This window comes from Colias eurytheme, chromosome 10 (genome assembly GCF_061535395.1).
Source record: "Colias eurytheme isolate Ceu_HAF_F1 chromosome 10, ilColEury1 Martin Lab GWU primary, whole genome shotgun sequence".
In the NCBI taxonomy this organism is placed as follows: domain Eukaryota; kingdom Metazoa; phylum Arthropoda; class Insecta; order Lepidoptera; family Pieridae; genus Colias; species Colias eurytheme.
The window spans coordinates 8148160-8171325 of record NC_142989.1 but is presented as its reverse complement, the minus strand read 5'-3'; the positions used below and the strand labels follow the sequence as shown (position 1 = coordinate 8171325).

The 23166-nt window shown below is 32.1% G+C and overlaps 2 protein-coding genes across 3 annotated transcripts in view; one reads left to right on the top strand and one right to left on the bottom strand.

Moving 5' to 3' along the window:
* Positions 1–23166, top strand: part of tok (tolloid-like protein 1 tolkin) — a 63952-nt gene that overhangs the window by 32914 nt on the left and 7872 nt on the right. For both annotated transcript variants that reach the window (XM_090106306.1, XM_090106305.1), the window contains exons 3-10: positions 10171–10418; positions 10523–11088; positions 11180–11483; positions 11731–11954; positions 13070–13248; positions 16590–16820; positions 17112–17252; positions 20558–20761. In XM_090106306.1, coding sequence (XP_089962432.1) covers positions 10171–10418; positions 10523–11088; positions 11180–11483; positions 11731–11954; positions 13070–13248; positions 16590–16820; positions 17112–17252; positions 20558–20761 — 2097 coding nt within the window. The remainder of the gene's footprint in view (positions 1–10170; positions 10419–10522; positions 11089–11179; positions 11484–11730; positions 11955–13069; positions 13249–16589; positions 16821–17111; positions 17253–20557; positions 20762–23166) is intronic.
* LOC149905313 (uncharacterized) lies at positions 21156–22123 on the bottom strand. Its single transcript, XM_090106686.1, has 2 exons — positions 21954–22123; positions 21156–21856 (listed from the first exon to the last, which is right to left on the bottom strand). Exon 2 carries the CDS (start codon positions 21841–21843, stop codon positions 21499–21501), a length of 345 nt encoding a protein of 114 aa, XP_089962812.1. The 5' UTR covers positions 21844–21856; positions 21954–22123; the 3' UTR covers positions 21156–21498.

Here is a 23166-nt window from a genome sequence, read left to right as displayed (position 1 = left end):
GAACCTTTGTTCATGACCGAATGTTAGTATAATTACCTATTGAAAATGCGCAAAACCTATTTAATATGAAATATAATTAATAAAATAAAAATTAACCGTTAAGCATGAAAGAGAGACATCTAACACTATGTAAAAATAACGTGTTTGATAGTTTGTGAATTTTTTTATAAAATTATTTATTCCAATGGTTTTACAAGAAGTTTTTAAAACATTCCACGGTCACTTTAATTTAAATAAAAACATAAAATAATTAAAATGATAGTTTGAAACATTATTTACATTTTTGTTACTTAATCTAAATATAAAGAAGATATTGTTTCAATCTCTCAAACATAATATTATCTTTGAGGTTAAGAAACTTGATCGACTTGATTGAACTTTTTGACTGTTGTTGTATAATATGTAATTAAGTTTCCTAATACAAAAATTGTTTTCCAAACATTCGGTTAAAATTAACAAAACATCAACATCATTTATGATATAAAACTTGGGTAACCAGATTGAAATTGAGTTTTCCCGAAGGTGCGACCCTGACAAATTGATTTTAAGCCCCCTAATCCGTATTTATTTTACATTGGTTTGTGTACTCATATATCTTACATCGTGCTTATAATATAGATAAGTAATTAAACAATTCTTACGTAGGTATCGAAATCTGAATTCAAAATAAGGCTCGATACTAATTTCGTTAGGATAGTCGTTTGCTAACAGTATGTCCAAGGATTTATTTTACTATTTACCAATTTTTATATCCATATTCATTTTTAAGGCTTATTATTTAAACATTGTCATTATTGATATTGCAGAGTAGGTAATTATCATTATCGGAATTCTCTTCTATGATAAAAGAAGAGAATAGAAGAAAGTCTGTCTTTTAGCATTTACGGGTTAATCACAACACAATGTGAACAGAAATTTTTGAAGACACAGTCAAACATAGTATAAGTGTTATATATCTTTTTTCCAAAAATCACTTATTAGGTCAAAACGATGATGGTTAAGGTTTGAAAGAGATGATAAAAGTTTTTGCCTATGGTTTTGTCTGCAGGTGAAACCGTGGCCTTTTGACCTATAAATGGTTAATATAGCTAATATTATAGTACGTGCGATTTTTTAAGTTATATAAGTTTTTTAATAAACTAGCGATGCTATACATTATACAACCCAAATGGATCCCTTATATAATGAATCGGGTTTCCCATTGAATTAGCTAAGAGCATCGTACATGAAGTCGTACAAAGCTCTGGAGTTTAGACGTCGAAGTCAAGGTTCCAAGACTTGCTTTGATACTTTGTAGAATAGTTCTTTTAATACTCTTACTACTTTAGAAATAAATAATCAGTAGAGTAACTATTGCGTCTGAGATTTTTTAAAATAACGTTGATATAAAATCAGATGATTCTCATATAATGCTGTTTAAACCTTGATAGAGATTGAACTAAGGAGGAATACAGAACTTTACTTTTCAATAACATTAATGTACACGAGAAATACGAAAGTATAAATATAACGAAATAAATATTTAATAAATTTGAATTGTATTGCCCGTCACCCACCTTTCTCCAAGAAGCAATATTGCTTCTCTTGACATGACCTGGAGAATAAAAAAGATAGAGCTGTCACGCTGATCTACTAATATGATATTATGAAGACCATGTGGCGAAAAAGCACATGCATGCTCTATTTTTTATTATTAGAAAATGTATTTTTTTCTAGAAAATAGATTCCCTAGAGTTCCTACTTGAAATTTTATAAAAAATTTCATATACTAGGTAGGTATAGCTCTACTTCTCTATGTTTGTTGATATTTCAAGATAGGTATAGATGTAGATACATAATATTTTAGTCCATTATTTATTAATTGAATCAAACATAAATTTTGATTACAAAAGCATTTGTTTTCATACAATATGCAAGTAAACATAGTCATAGATTAATCAAACTTCATAATTATCATTCATTATTTATATTACGTACTTTACACAGTAAATGTAAAATGACCAAGAATGTTATATTGTCATTTAAAAACCCCGATATCAGCATTTTGTTATCGGGTGTGCCTTTGATGATATTGAAGAGCTCTTGACGTCACATACTTTGTATACTGTTATTTTTGCTAATTATGAACTGGCCTTTCCTTGGGTTCACCCTTGAAGATAGGGCCAAATGTAACAAGTTACATTTTGAAGTGAAACTTCTTTATCGGGGTTGGAAAAAAATGTAGTGTAACATTTTTTCGTTACGCGTGACATTTTTCCGTTACGCACCATCTTTTTCTTATCCCTACCACGCGTGATTCGACGTATTTCTGTAAAGTTGCTTAAAGTAAATTATTTTTTGAAAAATAAGATCATAAAGAAGTTTCACTTCTAACGTGTGTACACTAGTACACGCACACATTTTTTTTTATATATAGTTCTTTCTACTATGGCCACTAGTGAGCAATCATAGATATTATGTTATAAATTATAATGCATGAGTTTGGACAAAATATATCCACTTATACCTACTTCCTATACAACTTTACCTATTTCTTGGAGATAAAAACAGTCCCTTTTTGGTGGTGAAACTCGAATTTAGATCTAAAGTAGAACATGTTAACCACTAGAATAGCTACAGACACTGCACTATTTTCATTAACTAATATGCAGTGCTCTATGAAATTAAATACAAAAAACAAAGCACGACTGCCAAACACAATAGAACTTGATATGGAAGCCTGGCGTGAGATGATAATTTTAAAGTTGGCTTTCAAAAGGCAATCTCAGGCCGAGCAGCGCATAAAATACGAACTGTACTTAAATGAACAATTCCGCCTCTAAATGGCTAGAAATGGATTATATTGTGGCAGTTTGGCGGAACTTTATTTTCTGGTTGAACTTGTTTTTGTTATATTACTTACTAGAAATATTGCAAACGAAATAAAAGTACAATTTATGAAAACTATTAAGTATATTACAAGATTTTAAATAACATAGCTTCAAGGTTTGTTTCAGCGTACATTATGGTTATGACATGATCGTGTAAAAAATAGGCTTCAATCATGAAAATAGTTAAAGATACATATAAAATTACAATAAAACTGACCTTCGAACACGCTATTACAATTCATGTCCAAAATATTAGGTCATTTAATTTTCTATAGTGATTGCGTACATGTACCTCGCCTTTTTAGTCTACTTTGAATGCAACATAATTCACAAAAACCTTATTGTTAAAATTTATCTAATTTAGTATTTTGCTATCTAGATACTCCACCTATTCCACTATGCCTTAAATTCAATAAATTGTATTCAATAAAATCTGCCATTTAGGTACTTGATTGTATCCAAGGATCCAGCATAGTGAGGATATTACCATAATCGAATTGAAGTAGCGTTGTCAGGAATTTTGTTAAAATTAGGATTCTTGATTATATCATACTAGCGGTCCACCGCGGCTTCGCCCGTGGTAGGTACATATTTCGCAATAAAAAGTAGCCTATGTCCTTTCTTGGGTATCAAAATATCTCCATACCAAATTTCATGCAAATTGGTTCAGTAGTTTAGGCGTGATTGAGTAACAGACAGACAGACAGAGTTACTTTCACATTTATAATATTAGTATGGATAAATAATAGTAAGTATTAGAATGAAGAAGACATAAGTTTTCAATATTAATAAAATGTTAATAAATAAACAACCTTTTATACGTATTATTATTTAGCGTAAATACTCAGAATTTTAAATCATGTTTAAAACCTATATAAGTATATAATGTTATAATTTCATTAAATTTCTCTAATTGATAACGTAACAGAGTATTTAACTCATTTACATACATCAGCGACAAGAAGGTACTTACAAATAGAATTGCCTTTGCAATTAACGATCTTGACGCAAGAAAATTGCTCTACAATTTCTATCTGACTGTAAATTGAACTATATTAAGTAGAAATAAAGTTGTTTTTCGTATGAAGAAGTTAAATGGAGATGTTTTATAGGCGCATCAGAAGTAAAGCAGAAAATTATCACACTCAGCACATAGCAGTAATAAATGGAAGACATTATTTACTCGACGCAGTTATATTGAATTATAAATGTTTTGGTTAAACGATTTTATGTTAGAGTTTAAAATGAAGTATTCGCTTTTACACCGCTTTTATTGGGTTTTCTCTAATAACGCTTTAAATTAAACATAACTTTATATAGATAAAGATATTTGTAGGTGTCTTATTTACGTTTTTATCTTAACTAATTGTTTGCTCACACACATTTTTACAATCTATTTGAGAGTGTGATCATTATTATATAATACTAGCTGTCCCGGCAAACGTTGTTGAGTATGAAGTATAGATGTTAGCCGATTCTCAGACCTACCCGATGTGGACACAAAATTTCATGATATTCGGTCCAGCCGTTTCGGAGGAGTAACTAAAATTGTGACCAAGAATTTTATATATATAGAGAATATAATGTATTGGCCTTGTTGTACTTCGATTGAAGCTCTGCTAATTATCTCATTAGATCTATAAATAAAGCCACGTCTATTAATTAACGTATTATCATTAATAATACAAACAATATGTGATAAGATTTGTGTTACTAACGAACTGTATTGCCAGAATAGGTATCTTATATCAATTTGAGATGATCTCTACCTAGGACATTCTATCTTTGAAGATTACACATAAAAAGTACCTATAGCACTAATCTCTTAATGAATAACAATAAAACTTCGAAAGGAATACTAATCATAACGAAAAACTAATTTAAATCACAGATAAAAAAATTATTAATTTGTTTTACCGAACATTGCCAACTTTTGTGCAACTGTGTACTTATTTATGCAAACATTCAATTTCTTCGTAGGTACACAGGTCGAAATATTTTCCTCTAGATTTAAATCGATAAGCAGTTCGGTTTGGCAATACAAAAAGGCATCCTATATCATAATATCGTACTGTCAACGACAGGAGTTCGCGCTCCGGTACCCAGCTGTATTACGGTGAACCGAGAATTGAATCAAACAATTCGTAAATAACTGTGTGTGTAAAAATCGCGGGTGATTTTCGAAGACTGTTGAAGTTGAGTGTCCAAAGATAAAATGCTACCAATCGAAGTGTTCCCTTTCCAGGGACGTAATTTCTTAAAATATCAACAAGCGTACCTATTAAATATTTTCTGGTGATAAATGTGTCTACTGTCTATGTCTACAATATAGTTTTTATAATAATTGATTTACAAGTGTATATGAAATAATGATAAATCAGTGCACCTACCTATAGCGGCTATTTGCATTGTTATTGATTAATAAAAAGTAAAAAAATCCTTAAAAATTAAGTTTCACCCGAACACATACATTGCAAGTTAATAAAAAGCTTGTAAAAAAGGGTGATGGACGATGGTACTCAATAAAATTCAGCCTCCAAGACCTAGATCTACATTCTACATATTCTAAAGTATTTCATTACTGTTGCGAATATTTTGGTGTGAAGTTCGTTTCAGTTTTGTCTAACTACGTAGCTATGAACGTAGTTAGACCGCAATAACGTTTGTTAGCCTAAACAAACAAATCCTTCATGCGTAAATGTAGATAGAAAACTAAATGTTTGCACTGTACAACAATTATTAAGGTTTCCAAAAGGAAACAAGCTACAAATGAACAAATCCATATTGCTTTAATCAAATCTAAAAACAACACAAAACTATGATTTGTATAATATCTGACCTCCGCAGTAAATTATTTACAAATTGTTAGGATACCTAACTATCTAGATGCCGAGTTTCATCCATAATATACGATCTACCAATTTCCGTTATCAACATACAATTTTAACCAATAAACAATTGGAAATAGGAAGTAGAGCGTATTGTTCAATAGTCGAAACATTTTTCCGTTTTGGCAACGATTTTTAGCTGCATATATTTTATAGTGAAAAATATAAAGCAATATCATAACGTTAATGTTATTTTTATGGGACTGATCAGAAAGTAAATAATAATATAATCTTACTCAAAACAAAAACCTCCAAATCAGTTTATAAACGAAGTTCTTAGTTGAAAGAAGCCGAATTGAATCCACTATTTCTGTTGTTGCTTAAAAATTATCAACCGAACCAAAACCGTTTATTTTCAATATGTGGCAAGACGGGCCATTTAAGCAAAGATTTATATGATTTAATGATACGAGTACTGTTATATTTTTTCGCTAAGAAATATAGCTGCCAATATCGGGTCGTTGTTTACTCCACTGCAGATTGTTCGAGCGCGAATTAATATAAAATAAAAATAAATTCGTTTTAATGGAGTTTCAGTACGACTAAAGTTTGCGCCGCTGTTATTTGGAAAGCTTCCGTTTAATTGGTTTTTACTTGCGAGTGTTTTGTTTATTAATAATTTCGTATGATTTTTTTTGATATCGATGTCGTATAATATGTTTTGGGATTGACTCATTTTTATTCTTTGTATATAAATAACTATGTATAAATGTAGGTAGGTACTTTTTGTGGCGTCACCTAAAATGTATTATAGCTTTCAAAAAAAATATACTTATTTTTATAAAAATTTTAACTTATTTTTTAAAGGTTCTTGCTGTATAATATGTTTACAGGATTGATCTAAGAAGGTATTTTGGAATATCAATCTAGTTACATAAATGAAAAAAGTTGTTTTAAAAATAACTCTTATTACCGACTTAGTAGGTACACGTACCTAGTTATTTGTTACTAATTTGCAAATTAGAAGTTTTGTTTTGCGAATGAATCTATCTGGTTCTTTGAGAAAATCGCTATTATTATTTAGCAATGATAATCCAGAACAATCAAAAGCTCGGTTATGCAGTATGCAGTCCGTCAATCGATAGCGATGCGGTTCACTCAGATTAAATTATACAACGAATATAAATTCTGTTTCACTAATGCATAAACATTGTACAGAAGATCTGACAATCTACCGCTACTAAGACCAGTACTACAATTTCTAGGTATATGAACAAAATATATCTTCAACGAAAACTGCGTGTAGGTATTGATTAAGAGCTTATTTCAATATGACAATGTGAAATAGGTACTTTCACTTCAAAAACTAACATCGCTGTCCTTTTTATGAAATAAGGGCTTTTATAGAGTGTACATTTCTATGTACACTCTATACACACAAGTTTCTGAACATGTCACCCGACTAAAACGATTTTAAAAACGTCATCACGTTAAAAAATACGAATAAACTTATCAATTAAAACCACGATTTGAGACGATTGACTCTAACTCGTGTTAGAAAAAGTGTAGTAGTGATGGCCTCTCTAGTACGTAGTACATAGTAACTCAATGTCTGATAAACGAATTTTTAATTACATTATCATATTATGTAAGGTAGGTAGCCGGTAGGTTTGATCATGTTGTTGCTACCTACTAATATAACCCATAGAATTTTTGTTTGGCCTTATCCTAAATTTTCAGTGGATAGACGAACTTATGAAAGAAACGATGTTTGTAATTCTTTCACGCAACGGCTGAGTACCTAAATCTTTTTGAAATATTGCCCTGAGATTTACAAATAAACCAATAAGCTGTTTAGCTGTATGTACAGTATAGTCACATATAATTTAAAGTTTTTATTGTATGTACTTAAACCTTTTATACCTTCAAGTAGATAATAAAATACGAATAGGTTAAAAAAGAGGGTAAAATAGAATTTATAAATAGCTGACCAGGTTACAATGTAGGCCTTGTAAACCACAATGCATGCAAGGTCGGAAATATCTAGGAATAAGTCGTATTTCATTTTATAAAAAGGTACAGCGTGTATGAGTTTGTATAAGATATATAATATTATGATAAAAAATATTTTTCAAAAACCAATTAAAACGTATTTAAAAACTTGTCTGGATAATCCGGCTACTTATACAAAAATAAAAAAAGTTGTTGCTGTATTGAAAGTTGTTAAAATCATTTTCTATACCTATACCTATGTAGTTCAAAACTTTTAAACTTAACTACTTATATCCCAAATATAGAGGCAGACGAAGCAGACGCACATTTGCTCAGTTGGCATTGATAAATTGATGTTTATTTAAGAAAGTAAGTAAGCATAAAATTTTAATTTTGTTTTCAATGTACAAAAATGAGGTTCGAATACGTCGGCGGATTAATTTTCAGCCGATTGGTATTTTTTTATTACGTAGGTACCGATGAGAAAGTTTTCAAATATTTTCTAAGAATCATGTACCTACCTACTTATATTAGATATTATGTTATGAGTAAACACAAAAGCCCATATAAAATAGGAAGAAAAATAATTATGGAGTAATAACAAGGCCCTCAGGGATTATCTTATTATTTCCCTCCGTAAAATATATCTTTCATACGTAATTTACGGTTAATATATAATCATGTTCAGTTTGTTGTGTTCGACATACACGAGAAAATGCTTCTTTTCTTCCAATATTCAAAGGTTGCTTCATTCAAAGACAAAAGTGTTATTAAGAATTCTCTCCTAGTAACATGTTAAAGTATACTTCAGATTCAATACAGAAAATATCAGGTTCATTGAAGCGGAAATCGAGAACAACATAAAGTCGAGTTTAAATTGGTTTCTTATTACAAAACTTCGCTACGCCGATTTCTATATTTCAATTGATAATTTAACGAACGTAGGGAATACAAATATTTGCAGTTAAAATTGTTTTTATTATTTGCTAACAATCTTTGATACTAGAACATTTATATTGTACCTAATCACTAATTTATTATAGAAAGCAATAAAAACGTAGAACTGATGAACCGGTCCCGGTCACAAGTTGCACTTTTGAGTTTTTTGGAAGAAAAAAATAAAAAGATCAAGTTCAGTAACTCAAACTGCCCTAATATAATATTTTGACAATCGATTCCTCCTAAAGGCTTCCATGGAGGAATGTGTTTATTTTACCAATTATAGACCTAATTAAGAGCAATCTATCAGTACCGGTCACAAGTTGCACATTTGAGTTTTTTGGAAGAAAGAAATATTTTTTGATCGATTGATGTGGAAATTGTTTGAGCCAAAATCATGTCTTACTGCGTATAATTCAGAAACGGTAGAATATAGGAAAAAATGATTCAGGTACAACTTGTAGATAATTTTATGGCCTTTCAACTTTTCCTTGAAAGTTTTTCTCTAACATGTACCGTTTTTGAGATTTAAGCGCAAAATGAAAAAATGGACCCATTTCCCCCCTCCCCCCACTCCGGGGCTCGTCCTAGTGGCCCGGGGTTTTAGTATGTTTATAACCTAGGGACTCTCGACATGTTTCCGAAGAAACATCTTACGTTACTAACTCACGCACTCTAGACCCCCCTTGGAGGGACTCATTCAATGGACTAGTACTCGTAAAATCATAATTGGCGCGCATAATCAACTTCATCACGTATAGGCATGAATATTCATATTGGCTGGAACTATCGTAAACCATGCTGTCCAATTCCCGTCGTGTATGCGTATGTTGAGAATTAATTAATTGGCAGCAAGCGTTGGTCGCAGCTGCGACAGAAACATGCGGTCATTACATTTTATGGTCGCGGCAGATGCTAACGTCGTTAATAGCTTGCAGCATTTCACGCGCATTGCCGAAGGTAGCCTGCTAATTGATGTTCCTGTGTATTTGATCACTCGAAGATAATTGGTTTCGTGTTATGTCCTTTATCCCGAGTCTTAATTAAGGACACAAACTGATATCACGTGGAACTCTCATTTACTTGACAGAAACGCAACATCAAAGCGAATTAAGTGTTACAACAAAGCATTACATTATTATACTTTATAATTAATAATTATTATCTTGTCTACAAAAATAGATTATGCAAAGTTTTTGAAGGTAACATTTACAATGAAATGCGTAGATACTGCTTACTTGGTGTAATTAGTTCAAAATTTTCAGAAATTGTTAGTATTTCAACAAACTTCTGCTAAAACTTTAAAATTCTTACAAATTTCGTAGAGACGTCTCTGGAATAAGTTTAAAGTATTATGCAACTAACGATGCTTCAAGCTTACGCTTATATTATCAACAGACAACTGCTTTGTTTTCTTTTATTATGAACCATATTCTTTCTACGCTATTCTTCGATAAAACATGTTTGTGATAGAGATTTGCATCTCTAACCCAACCAACCTCACCAATTTCTTTCAAATAAACTCAGAAAATTTGTTACAGGTAATTTTCAAGGAGATATTGCAATTCCTGACGACTACTTCAAACCTAGTAATTCAGCTCCTTCGACAACAAAAATTAATAAGTCGTTACAAGAGGAGGTTGAAAGGTTAAAAAAAGAAGTTCTTCTAGAAGGACTGCAAGTTGAAGAGGAAGGCTTACCTGATATATTAAGAAAAAGAACGAAACAACCACTGCCACTGCCTCAAGAAAAACCAAAGAAGTACAACGAAGCTTCCATCGTCACAAAGGTTTTAAATCCGTATTATTATTATTGTTCAATTTAAAATTTAAATTTCACCTAGTATTTAAAAGATTCATGGAACTCATTGAATTCAATATAAGTTATTTTTAGGTATTACCTGCAGGATTGGATAAATCTCTTTTAATGAAGAATGGAAAACTGCCACCAGGAGAAAATTTAGATATTCTTGACTCAGGGAACTCATATAACCACACAAATCAAAACGTTATTGTAGATAATCTTACAGAATCTGAGAGTTTGGAACAAGATGGTGTTTTGTTAGTCAATATTTCTTCGGATAATATCCTTAATCTTGACGAAATGTATGTAAATCTTAAATCATCGAACTTTTCACCAAAGACAGAAGAAGTAACAAATAAAATTCAAAGCAACAGTCGCGAAATTACCGGTGACTCAAATAATAATAATAATATAAAATTCAAGTTACCTGAAAATATGACTGTAGCGCCAGCTCCGACAAACGGAGAATTATCGACCAATGATCGTGATGAGGATAAAGATAGCATTGCTAAAGCAGAAAACAAAACCAAATATGAATTAAAAACTGAAAAGAGCGAATCTAACGATTTATTAAAACCTACAGAAAGTTTACAAAGCTTAATTGATGAAACAACTCATAAACGTCATAGAAGACGAAGGCATGGTAATAGAAGAAGGTAAGCAAATAACATCGTATTAACACTTAGTATTTTGTTATTATAAATTTCATATTTTGTAAATTTAATACAAAGATCATTACTATTGAAGGTTACGAAACATACAATCGATTGAGAGGATAGGGCATAACAGCGTAAAGTCGTCCGAGGAAGACGAAATTGAAGCAGAGCCTAATCGAGAAAAGTTTTTTCGTCATGAGAAAAAAGTTAAAAATAAATTAGTATATCCAAAATTCGAAGTGCCGGAGCATGAATTCGAAGAAAACTTTGAAGTAATTTCTCCAACTAAAATGAAATTGCAAAACAATGACACACAAGAATTTAAGGAATGGTTTTTTCGGGACTCAGACTTGGATTTAGAAGCAGCTGAGAGCCAAATGTATAATAACTCAGAGGTAAAAAAAAATTATGTTATTATTTAATAATTAATACATAACTATATGTATAATACCGATTTTAAATACATATAAAATCATATTAAATTAAAGACTGTATTCAGTATTAAGACGCCCGAAAGATAAAAAAAGTTTATTAAATTACTTACTTATCCACAGTACTTACTTAAAAATGACAATTAATATTCACTAAGTATTTCATACAGTTTTAAGCTTTATTGGTACATAATATTCACTTACGTTTTAGATAAAAATACGGCATCGCAGCGCCCGGGCGGCCACAAATCGCAAGGAGCGTATCTGGGAGAACGGAGTCATTCCCTACGAGATTGATGGTAATTTTAGTGGCGCACATAAATCTCTCTTCAAACAAGCGATGAGGCATTGGGAGAATTTCACTTGCGTTAAGTTCGTTGAGAGAGATCCCGATCTACATAGAGACTACATTGTTTTCACGGAACGACCCTGCGGGTAAGTTCTGAATCTTAAACTTTATTATAAACAAAGTTTGTATATGTGTGAGGTCTTTCCGGAGCATACATCCGATTTTAATTTGTATACTTATTGTAATTTGTAGTATTGTTGATTATCTAAGCCGTGTAAACTTAGTTATCAATAAATATAGCTACACACACATACATGCACTTATAGTACCTATTGCTACAAAAATATACTCTTATAATATAGGTAAGGCTCAACCCGAAATGTAGCCTCTAATTTTGTATAAACTTATGCCTAAAGAATATGTAAATTGAAAGCCAAATTTAATTAAAATAAATTTCAAATGAATGCGTAAGCAATTTTCCTGATTAATCAAATGAAGCCAAATGAATCAATTCAATTGGCAAATTAATATCAAATTATGCCCAAAATATTTCAAATTGCCAATAACCTTAATTAAAATTAATCATTAAAACGTTTTAAAGAGATTTCCATAAAAATCGGAAAGCTCTAAAATATTTTTGAGACATCGAGACAAAAAAAATATTTAAAGAAGGCCTAATTAAGGATAGAAATTTCAACATCGGTTTATCACTCACACGTAAAAAATCTCTTGAAATATTTAGTAACAAAACTTTAATCCAAAATCTTCGTAATATGTAATTGGAAAACATTTATTCCGCTAGTGAGTGACCACATCAATTTATATCCTGAGCCGTGACGAGCTAGTAAAGTGATAGATGATTATATCTATGACATTGCGTTATTTCGTTGACCTATCTATCCTTTTACTAATATAAGTGAATAAGCCTAAGCCTTATTTCTACGCACGTGTAAGATATTCCCTTACATTCGTTGCTCTATCAAAATATACCTAGATGAGTAAATTCATTATATTTTCTAGTATCTATAATACCAAATCTAGAATTTACTTGTTTCCATGTTTCAAAGCTCATAATAGCGTTTCAATTCATGAATACATAATAATATGTAAGAGCCATGTAAATTATTTCATAGTCACGGACAATAGTCATACAATAAATATCTAGGTATATCCAGTTGTTTTGTATATTGAACATGCTCAACGAAAACCAGATCTTATTTTTACTTCGACCTTATTATAATGTGCTTTTTTTGTCCAACAGTTGTTGTTCCTTCGTCGGAAAGCGTGGTAATGGAGCTCAAGCGATTTCTATTGGAAAGAACTGTGATAAATTCGGCATTGTTGTACATGAACTTGGTCACGTTGTTGGCTTCTGGCATGAACACACGCGACCTGACCGGGATAGACATGTTCAGATAATCCGGGATAATATTATGACTGGTAAGTTGATATTTATTCCTCGTATTTTAATTTATAACGAACTGGCAATCCTGTAAAAATACTGTCTGTTAGGTCATCTAAAAACGCAAAAGCTATCAGTTTTATCGGCATGTAAAAAAGGTTTTTCACATTAGTGATATTTCCCATTAATAAAAAACCTCAACAAATAAGCTTTATCGTATATAAATATCATAAGAACAAAATCGCAATCGGTAGCTAGTTATCTAGAAATATAGCTCTCGTAAAATTGGCGGGTAAATACTTACGTGCAGAAGTAATAAAGCATTGGAATTGAATGCCACAGAAATATTCGTGATATTCTTCTAATCTTTGATTTGTAAAGACTTTCGTAATTCAAATATTATCATTTAAGGATAATCTTGGCAAACTAATCAATATAATTTTTAAGCTGTAATAAAAAATAAATAATAGGTTGGAGGACTCAACGCCATAAAATTTTATCACCAAATTATTTATAATTAGTATCAGCTGTAAGCAGATTTATATTATTGTCTAATTCAGTTCTCGGGATTAGTTATGAATAGTCTATTAAGTACTAAAGTTCAATCAGAATTACATTATAAACTTCAAAATTGCATTGAAGAAAACTTGCATCACCTCAGCAAATATACGAATTGACAAGAAATAATACTACAAGTATAGATTATAATTCTGTAAGAGTTCCGCTTTTTCTGGAACAATCATGCCTGAATCAGTCTCCAGTCGTCGATAATACACTTCAAAGTATTCAAAGAGAACCGTAATTCTCGAAAAGCCGTCTTCGCCTAATTTGGATTGAAATTGGTTTAAGTGGCATCGCGTGCACAAATCGCCCGGTAGCTCTTAACTCATCATGTAATCTGCTTAGTGCAAGGGACTATTTATACCCAATTAAACATCTATTTATAGTATACCGATTACCGCTGCGCTTATTAATAAGCTGTATTATAAGCGTAGCAGTTGTATTTTAAAAGTAGTGGTATGTTTTAGGAAGCGTTAAAAATAATATCTAAGTGTCTAGGTATTTGAAATATGAATAATTCTGAAATCGATAAGGTACTAAAAATATCATGCTTATCAATATATTACACTACTTTTAAAAGCACCCCATCGAGCATCGACCAACACTTAGACATGTTTTGTAGCTTCTCATTTGACCCTGAAGACCACTTAAAAAGTCACCCTGTATACGCTAAATAAAACAAATTAGAAAATGCGGACACGGCTCAGTTGCCCCAGTTCATTGCGGTCACGACGGCCGCTTCAGAATACCTATATATATATACGGCAATAAAAAGTTCACAACACAAACGGAGGAAATTAAAAAAAAAAGTTTCGTTTAACTGATTTACACATTAAATTTACGCGCGTTATCCCAGCGAGATTACTTTCAAATTGACTTCATAAACCGAGGAATCTGCCTCATAAATCGTTGATAAATTGGCGAAATATGTAAATTAATCAATTGGTCTAAGCGAAAACAATTTCACGTACACGGCTTACATGGGATTGCCCTCCATCGCAGATATAATAACCGTAAATGTTGGAGTGCGTCGAGTTACGCGTTACGCTGCGTAGCCTTCGAATGTGGCGCTTGACCCCGATCCACCCTCGCTGAAATCTTTACAAATGCTACCTTATTTTCCACACTGTGAAGTCTGCTACCACTTAGTTACGAACCTTACACCCTTTGTATGCGTAGGCTAAAAATACCTGAATAGAGACTCGTTTAATTCTAGTGCGTATTGAGGTGAATCACATCCACTTTATGTAGAAATCTTTGCACTAGTAACAGCGATAAGCTATATTAAGCATTAATTAAACCCGATCACGCGAGTTAACAAGCTCAATATTATAGACAAACAATATATTGACATTTCATCTAGTCAGATCACACAATACATCCATTGATCCATCTTATATTGTATCAGTTTAGTTAACTAAAAGTTAGTGTGGTATTAATAAATCACAATAATTCTGAAAAATTGTACTAGTTTCAGGAATGTTTCAACGATCTACTAAAGATAGTAGTTACAGTCGAGTAAAAATATTAAACTTATGCAATTTAACATAGACACAGATATCACCTTCACGTTGCAATCAAAAGTTACCTCAGGAAGGGAACACGATCTCTTCCTGTTTATTATAATTCTCTTCAATGTGCCCCTCTGATCGTGACCGACTTTCAAAACGTGTTTGAGGTATATAGCTCACTGATTTGTTACGAAATGTTACTTCCATACAATAGACATGGATGTATTTTGAACTTTGGACATCTTTCTATTGTGAACTTTGAAATTATCTTTCTTACGCTGTGGAATTTAGCCTGATTATATTTTGAATAGAATTTGTCACTATAATGAAATTTAGAGAAAGATTTTTCTGTTACAAATAGCTCTTCAATTTGTTCAATTAGACATAACAAACATTTATGAAATTGCTTAACTAAACTGTTTGAATATTCAGCTAACATTGTTTAGGTGATAGAGGAGATAGGCGGTTTAGCAATTGTTGTTAATACTTGTTTTGTCATCAACTTGATGAGCAGAAATGCGCAGAGATAACTTCAGACACGTAATTTTTACAAGTGTGTCACGTCATAGTTATTTTCCCGCCTTCACCTGGGACGTCACTTTTTGAAAATATCCTTTCATCTTCTAATCTTATTCTAAATGAGAGTCTGTTGAAAATAGTTACTAATACTACTGCAATATAATTATTTGTCATAGTGCACATTCCTAATGTACAGTATTTACCGCATGAATGTTTGTGTTTACCTATACTCGTGTTACATCCCATCTTTGAGGAACTTCTCACTAACGAATAATTGAGTACAAAATTGTTACGTAATAAGATAATAATATGACATAATTAGGTATCTTATATTCACACTGTATCTCATGTTGACAAAATGAAAAAGAATATTGTCAAGGAATTTTATTAATACTGATATTATCGTTTCATGATTCACATACTTTGCAGGTTATCTCTGGAATTTTAATTACATCTTTTTATAAGACAAAATACTACGAATACGTTGAGAATATAGCTTCTTAATAAGAAAAACACCGAGAATAACTTGAGATCACATCTTATTTTTGTTTCTTTACAGCTAGCTGGAATATATTTCACAGTACCGTAATGATTAATCTATACCGAATAATAGTATCTAATAAATCTTCATGGATTATTTTTTATATTTTACGACGTTTAAATATTACTCGATTTCTGTTTTACTTAAACATTTTATTGGCAAGAATTAAAATCCTATTTAATTATTGTCAATATACTTAATAAAATATATACCAAACAATATTGATTAACTCATTCCATTTATCCAGGTCAAGAATACAATTTCAACAAATTAACAGAAGAAGAAGTGAACTCTCTCGGGCAGACGTACGACTACGATTCCATCATGCACTACGCAAGGAACACCTTCAGTAAGGGCACGTACTTGGACACAATACTGCCCCTGGAAGTGCATGGGAAGAAACGGCCAGAGATCGGGCAAAGAGTGCGCCTGAGCGCTAGTGATATTGCCCAAACGAATCTACTCTATAAGTGTGCAAGTAAGTTGAAAATGACCCCGTAGTTATGTTTAAATTACGGTATACAGAAATATGGTTAAAATATCGTTATTTCTTGTATATTCTAACACTATTTTATTCAAAATATAATAATTGTCTTACATTTGAATCTTACTTACAATGTAACAGGAACATAGGTACCTAGAGATACTTCTTCGCTTTCGATGATTTTGAACATTTAAATCATTCAACTTTTCAAAACACCGTGACAAATAAACATTTATCACGCAATAAAAATTCATACCTTTCAAATATGCACATACTTTTTAACAGAATGCGGCAAAACAATCCTCGGCAACTCAGGATGGTTCAACTCACCCGGGTGGGGAACAGAGACCCCACCAGCCACCGCTGAGACCTGCGAGTGGCGAATAGTTGCTACACACGGAGAGCGAGTCGTACTTAATATTACAGGTAAGAGTTAAGAGAGATGTTTTACAAACTATGTGATATAAGAACCACTCCCTAACCTTTTGGTATGGTCTATTACTTATCAATCGACGAGAATCAGGAACCTCTCTTATGTCTCTATAATATTATTATAAATGCTGAAAAAGGACGTCGTATAATTTTAATGTATAATGTAGTGCATAAAATTGGTATCCGAAATTTATTTCCTCCAGACTCCGACTTTTTCTTATTGTATGAAAAATGACGCTATCCGATATTTTATAAACAAAAATTCAAAGAATCCGGAATAGCTCAAGTGCAACACATTAATGGGCTTACTTTAAAGTTTGGTTAGCAAGTTGTAAAGAAATTCCTGAGCTACCTAACTTAATCTAAACATTCCTTCGTCTTTTGTTAGAGGAGAAAAGCGAGCTCATAATATTATACAATACGGTGGTAATAAATTGTTACATCCTTGCTAATGTTAGGTATTAATACTTAGGTACCATAGTTCTGTCCAGATACAAATTGGCATTATTTTAAATTTTAAATTTGATTTATTGGATCTGAAACATTACATACATAACATGTTTTTAATTAATCCTTAAAAATGTAAAATAGAAGGCATCGAATCTGGATTTATCAGATCGAAATATTGAAAATTTCCCATTTCGGGTAAAAATAATCTTGTATTTTAATGTTTTCCCCGTTGATTTGAAAATTATTCCTTAGATATAGCCTACCAATAATAATCAATAAGCGATATTCTGAACGCGAAATTTTGCAAATCCATAAACAGGATTAATTTAAACTACACTCAATACGACATTGTCTTAAAAGATAATGATTGTGTCCCGTATCTCTGGCAATTAAGGAATTTAATTGTATTGTAAGCGACTTACCCGAATTAATAACTTCTAATACTTTAACAAGTTAACAATGATTCAGACTCAAATATAACTTATTAACCTAGTCATTTAGGTTAATGTTACAAAGTTTTGCACCATCATCGCAGGATATGAACTCCTAATGACTGTATGAAAAAAAAATATATATTCATAGGTATAACTTACATTTTACAATATTGAAGGCTAAGGTCAATAATTATCCGCTAATTTTATTAGAAACTTTGAGTCTTAAAATAATTTTGTACCTATTACAAACTTCGATGATAATAAAAGGTCCTTTACTTGAAAATGAATTTCAATTGATTTAGTTAAACAAAGACATTTTCAAATCTTCAATTAAAAAAATAAATATATCTGCAATCTACGAGAATTCTTTAACAAAAAATCCAATAAAAAATAATCACAGTACCTTTCCAACGTAATCAGAGATTACCTGCAAGCAGGTGACAAAGAGTCCGTATCCATTTAAATCGGATCTATACTAAACTTTTATTAAACATTTTAACAGGGTCAGGGGAATGTGAAAGGCCATAAGCGTTACGGGGCTCGCCGGAGGCTGTAAGGGCCACCCTAATTTTGTGCAAAGTACCTCTTCAATGTTACTGAGCACCACTTTTATTCTGCTGATGCGTACCGATATAAAGTCCGTATTTAAAGATTAATAGATATCTCTTTATAACTTTATCTGGAGATAGATTGAAACGTTTCTTGAGCCGATGCTATTCGCAATTTGTTGAGTTGATGATATTCCTGCTAGTTGAGATGATTGATAATCCTTATTTGCGAAAAAAAATAACATTATATGTTATTTTTTTTCGCAAGAGTAGTTTAATATAAGAGCTACTTTTATTTTTTACTTCCTTTAACAAATTTAATTGCATCTTATAAACTGTTTACTTTATAACAAAAATATTATCGTAGTTCAATTCAGGTAAAGGCACCGCTTGTTTTGGATACATTTATTGGCTTCTCTTCCTTACATATCAGATATTATACGAATCCATATTTATACGAACACAATATCACATCTCCAAATTCCGACAACAATAATTTCAACCAATGGTTGTAAATAATTCTCTATAAAAAACGTATATTGTTCTAAATTCCTTTATCGAGAAGACGGTACGGTACGAAACCATTCCGGGCTTCGCAACATTTATTGTATGCGTAACACAATGAGACAGCTTTCATCGAGCTATGTAATGAAACCCCTTGAAAGAGAACTTGGATTTGAGTTACAAATTGAGGCAAAGAATGTGTCAGTTTGATAAGTATTGCAAATACCTAACGTTAATTTAATAAGCAGTGCTTTTTTATTAGAATAACTCAAAATAATCAATGGGTATTTAATTAAGCACGTAAAAAAGCTTTCTCTATTGAAACCAGGAAATAATTATTTACGTATTATCAGACATCTATTTAAAGCCAGGCCAGGTTAAATCGTAAATGTTAAAAAGACAGGCGATAAAAACAAATCATTTAATATGCAATAAAAATCTCCAAATGATTGCGGAGCTGTAATAACAGAGCTATCTATTAGAAGAACCTTTTTCCATTGAAAATTACCCTAATAAAATCGCTTTGAAATAATGAAATTTATACCCCACATTTAATACTAATGGAAATAATTTATACATTTATGTTTCCATATAACCCATATTAAAAGGGATAATGAAGGCTGGACCACAATAAATTGATGTTTAGAGCTGCGCTCCTAATTTCTTCGACAGACCTTTTACTGCTCGTGTAATTATATAAATTATCCAATGATTGCAAAGTTACTGTCACTGATATAATATTTGGATTCCAATCTTTTTATAATAGTCCTTTAATATATCATCGTTTTAAATAGATGTTCCTATTTATCGATTTATTATAGGTTCAACGTGTTTTTCTTCCTTTACACACAGTATAAGTGATTTCGATGGGTTCCGAGGCTGGGAAAATAAAAGGCACTCTATCTAATGCGAGTTTCCAACACACGGGATTTCATCTGCACGTGCTGGTTTAGGTTTATCTTAGAATTCATTTAGCTGAAGCTTTAGAAATACAATTTAAAGAACATTGTGGTCGTTTACGAAAACATTTGATCGTTTTATTCTTTGTACATTTTTGTGAAATTCTATTTGTACACATTTTTCTTTGAGAGAAATTATTCGTATATTATCTTGTATTGCGTGTCTTGTAAAAGAACACGAAATCACATAGATAATCTAAAAGTAGAGGTAAATGAGCGTTTGTTATCTAATTGCATTTTTCATAACTGGGCATCTCTATCTCACGATAGATTTCAATAGATATAAGACTCGATCAATGATCAGTGTTTTTTCAATATGTATTGCGACATGAGTTAGTATAACACATTGGAAGCGAAGATTTATCATATGGACCTACCTACAATAAGTCTAAATCTATTTCCAGAGATAGACATCCACAAGTCAGACGAATGCCGTTCCGAGTGGGTGGAAGTGTTGGACGGGTACATGCCCAATGCACCAGTACTTGGCAGGATTTGCGGCTCCGGCAAGGGGCCCATGATGAGGTCCACGGGATCCAGGCTGACCGTTGTATATCATCCCGGCTTGAGGCCCAAACCGCATCGCGGATTTAGGGCTTATTATGAAGGTGGGTTGGATAGTATGGAATTGATAGAGCATTTGTAGTTAAGATTTATTGTTTTAACCCGGCGTCTGTATGGTAGAAAATTGTTACACCGACTGTCAAGTGGGTCAAAATTACCCTGAAATGTAGAAGCCTTTATTTTGTTGAACTTTAAATATATAATTAATATATGAGTATATTTTAGTTAGAACACTAATTTTAAGGTTATGCAGCAGAAATAAAAGGCAATTTAACTAATCGTAGCATCTTTGTTTGAGTTATGAAAAAACATACAAAAATGATCAACAAAAATAGACATCCTCAGTCTCGTTACTATAAAATAACATAAATGTTCACTTATAATCTTACAATTATCGTTTTGGTGTAGTTGAAAACGAGATCTTTCAAAATAAAAATAAAACAGTCCTAAGTTAGTCTCATTCTTGCAACATATCACAGCACTCTTTGCAGTACGGAACAATATGTTCGGGACAAATAAACTTGTGACAGTTTGTGCATGTATGCGTCGTTTTGCGATCTTTTTTGGCTGGGCAAACTTGACACCTTTTCCGTACACCTTGTACTTTTGCAGGTGGCTCCTCAGATGGTTCTCCAAGAAAATCTCTGATTCTCTTTCGCGTTTCTCTCGGCAACTGCACGACGTCTTGGCGAGTAGGTATTCAAGTGGTTATTTACGAGAGCAAGGCCTAACTTTTTGAGGAATTGGCGCCGTTTTACAATTTGATTATTATTTTTATTCTTCAGCAATCTATTTCTGATAAAGCCGACTTGGCTTGTGGCTGTACTCCTGGAGGCACTGTAATAATATTTTCCATTCTTGTACGTCTATTTTGACGAAAAGGTTGCTTTTGCCACTTAGTTCCGTCTTTGCCAACATAATATTGTGATCTTTGTACCTGTAGTTCACTTAGAGGTGTATCATCTTCGTCACTGCTAGAAGGCGCCTGTTCTGTGTCAGTCTCTTGACTTTGAACACTGACACGATCCTGATCTTCCTCGCTTTCTGACGAAATTCCACTTTTCTCTGAATCAGATTGCTCTAAAATTGCTAAAATACGCTGCCGCTCACATTCATCACGATCCATTTTAAATTATAACCTACAAATAACAGAATACGGAAATTATAATCTTTTTACACTAACTACTAAAATGGCGCATAATTGTTACATTGACTGTATAGTTGGGTCATATTTACCTTTTTGACGTTTGCGCACGTGTAACTCCCGGTGCAGTCGCACGACAACTAAACTGTGGCATAAAACAAGAAAGGTGATGTCTTAACTCCAGCTACTGAGAAGTACGGCAACGTAGCGTTCGATTCTTAAAAGATACAAACAATTGAAAATTGCGCGGGTCATATTGACCCAACCATACAGACGCCGGGTTAAATGTATTCCATGCAAATCCTAATGAATTACGTGGTTAAAATATTTTAGCAAATTACAATTTTATTTAACACCTACAGGGCTTATACGACTTCAACTAAAATAAAGCTAGTTTACAATTACAGCAGTTCACGCAACTCAATATAAAAATATGTACTTATTATAATAAAATATATTTTTCTTACCTCATACACAATTTTTCACACTTTCAAATCGAATTATTTTCCAAGAAATCTCACCTTTCGGATGAACTTTATGCGCATTTTCCTCAAGCTTATAAATTATTTACATCTCTCAGCATACTTAGGTAATAAAAAATATACGTCCTACTTTCTATTATTGTTACGTGGAATAGACATTAATTTTTATTTATCCTTATAAAGAAGTACTTACTAGAAATAAATTATAGAATTTGATTCATGAATAAATGCTTGAGAGTCTATTTAAAAGGAAGTAGGGGAAGCTGAGGTAATACGATCCCTGGAGGTCAAATGATCCCCCGGTGTAAATCAGAGACAAGTAGTGCCATCTATTTAAATACGCATGAAACATATTCCCTGCACCCCTGCCAGTTGCCTATTTAAGTGTCATCGCGGTGTGAGCGCTTGGCGTGATTTTATTAAAAAATAATCAAAAAGTGTGGCTCTGATGTAAGGTAAGCCTGTTTTTGGACTTTCATTACTTTTTACATGTTCGTGTTTATTGAAATTTTGTTTTATTTGCGGGTATTAATAACAGTTAGCTAATATTTAAGCAATTTTCGATCACCACACGCGGTATTTGAAGGCTATGTTTTGATCGATATCTTGGAATTTGGTGTTTGGGGAAAAATGATCCCTTTCTGTGTGTATAAAATGATCCCTGGAATCATTTTACCACATTAGTATTTGTTGTTTTTACAGATCATGCCGAGAATTTATATGGGAAGGAAAAGGTGGTGGGAAAGGAAAAGGAGTCGGAAAAGGAAAAGGAGCCGGAAAGGGAAAAGGCAAAAAAAAGCAAAACAGATCAGATTCTTCTGAA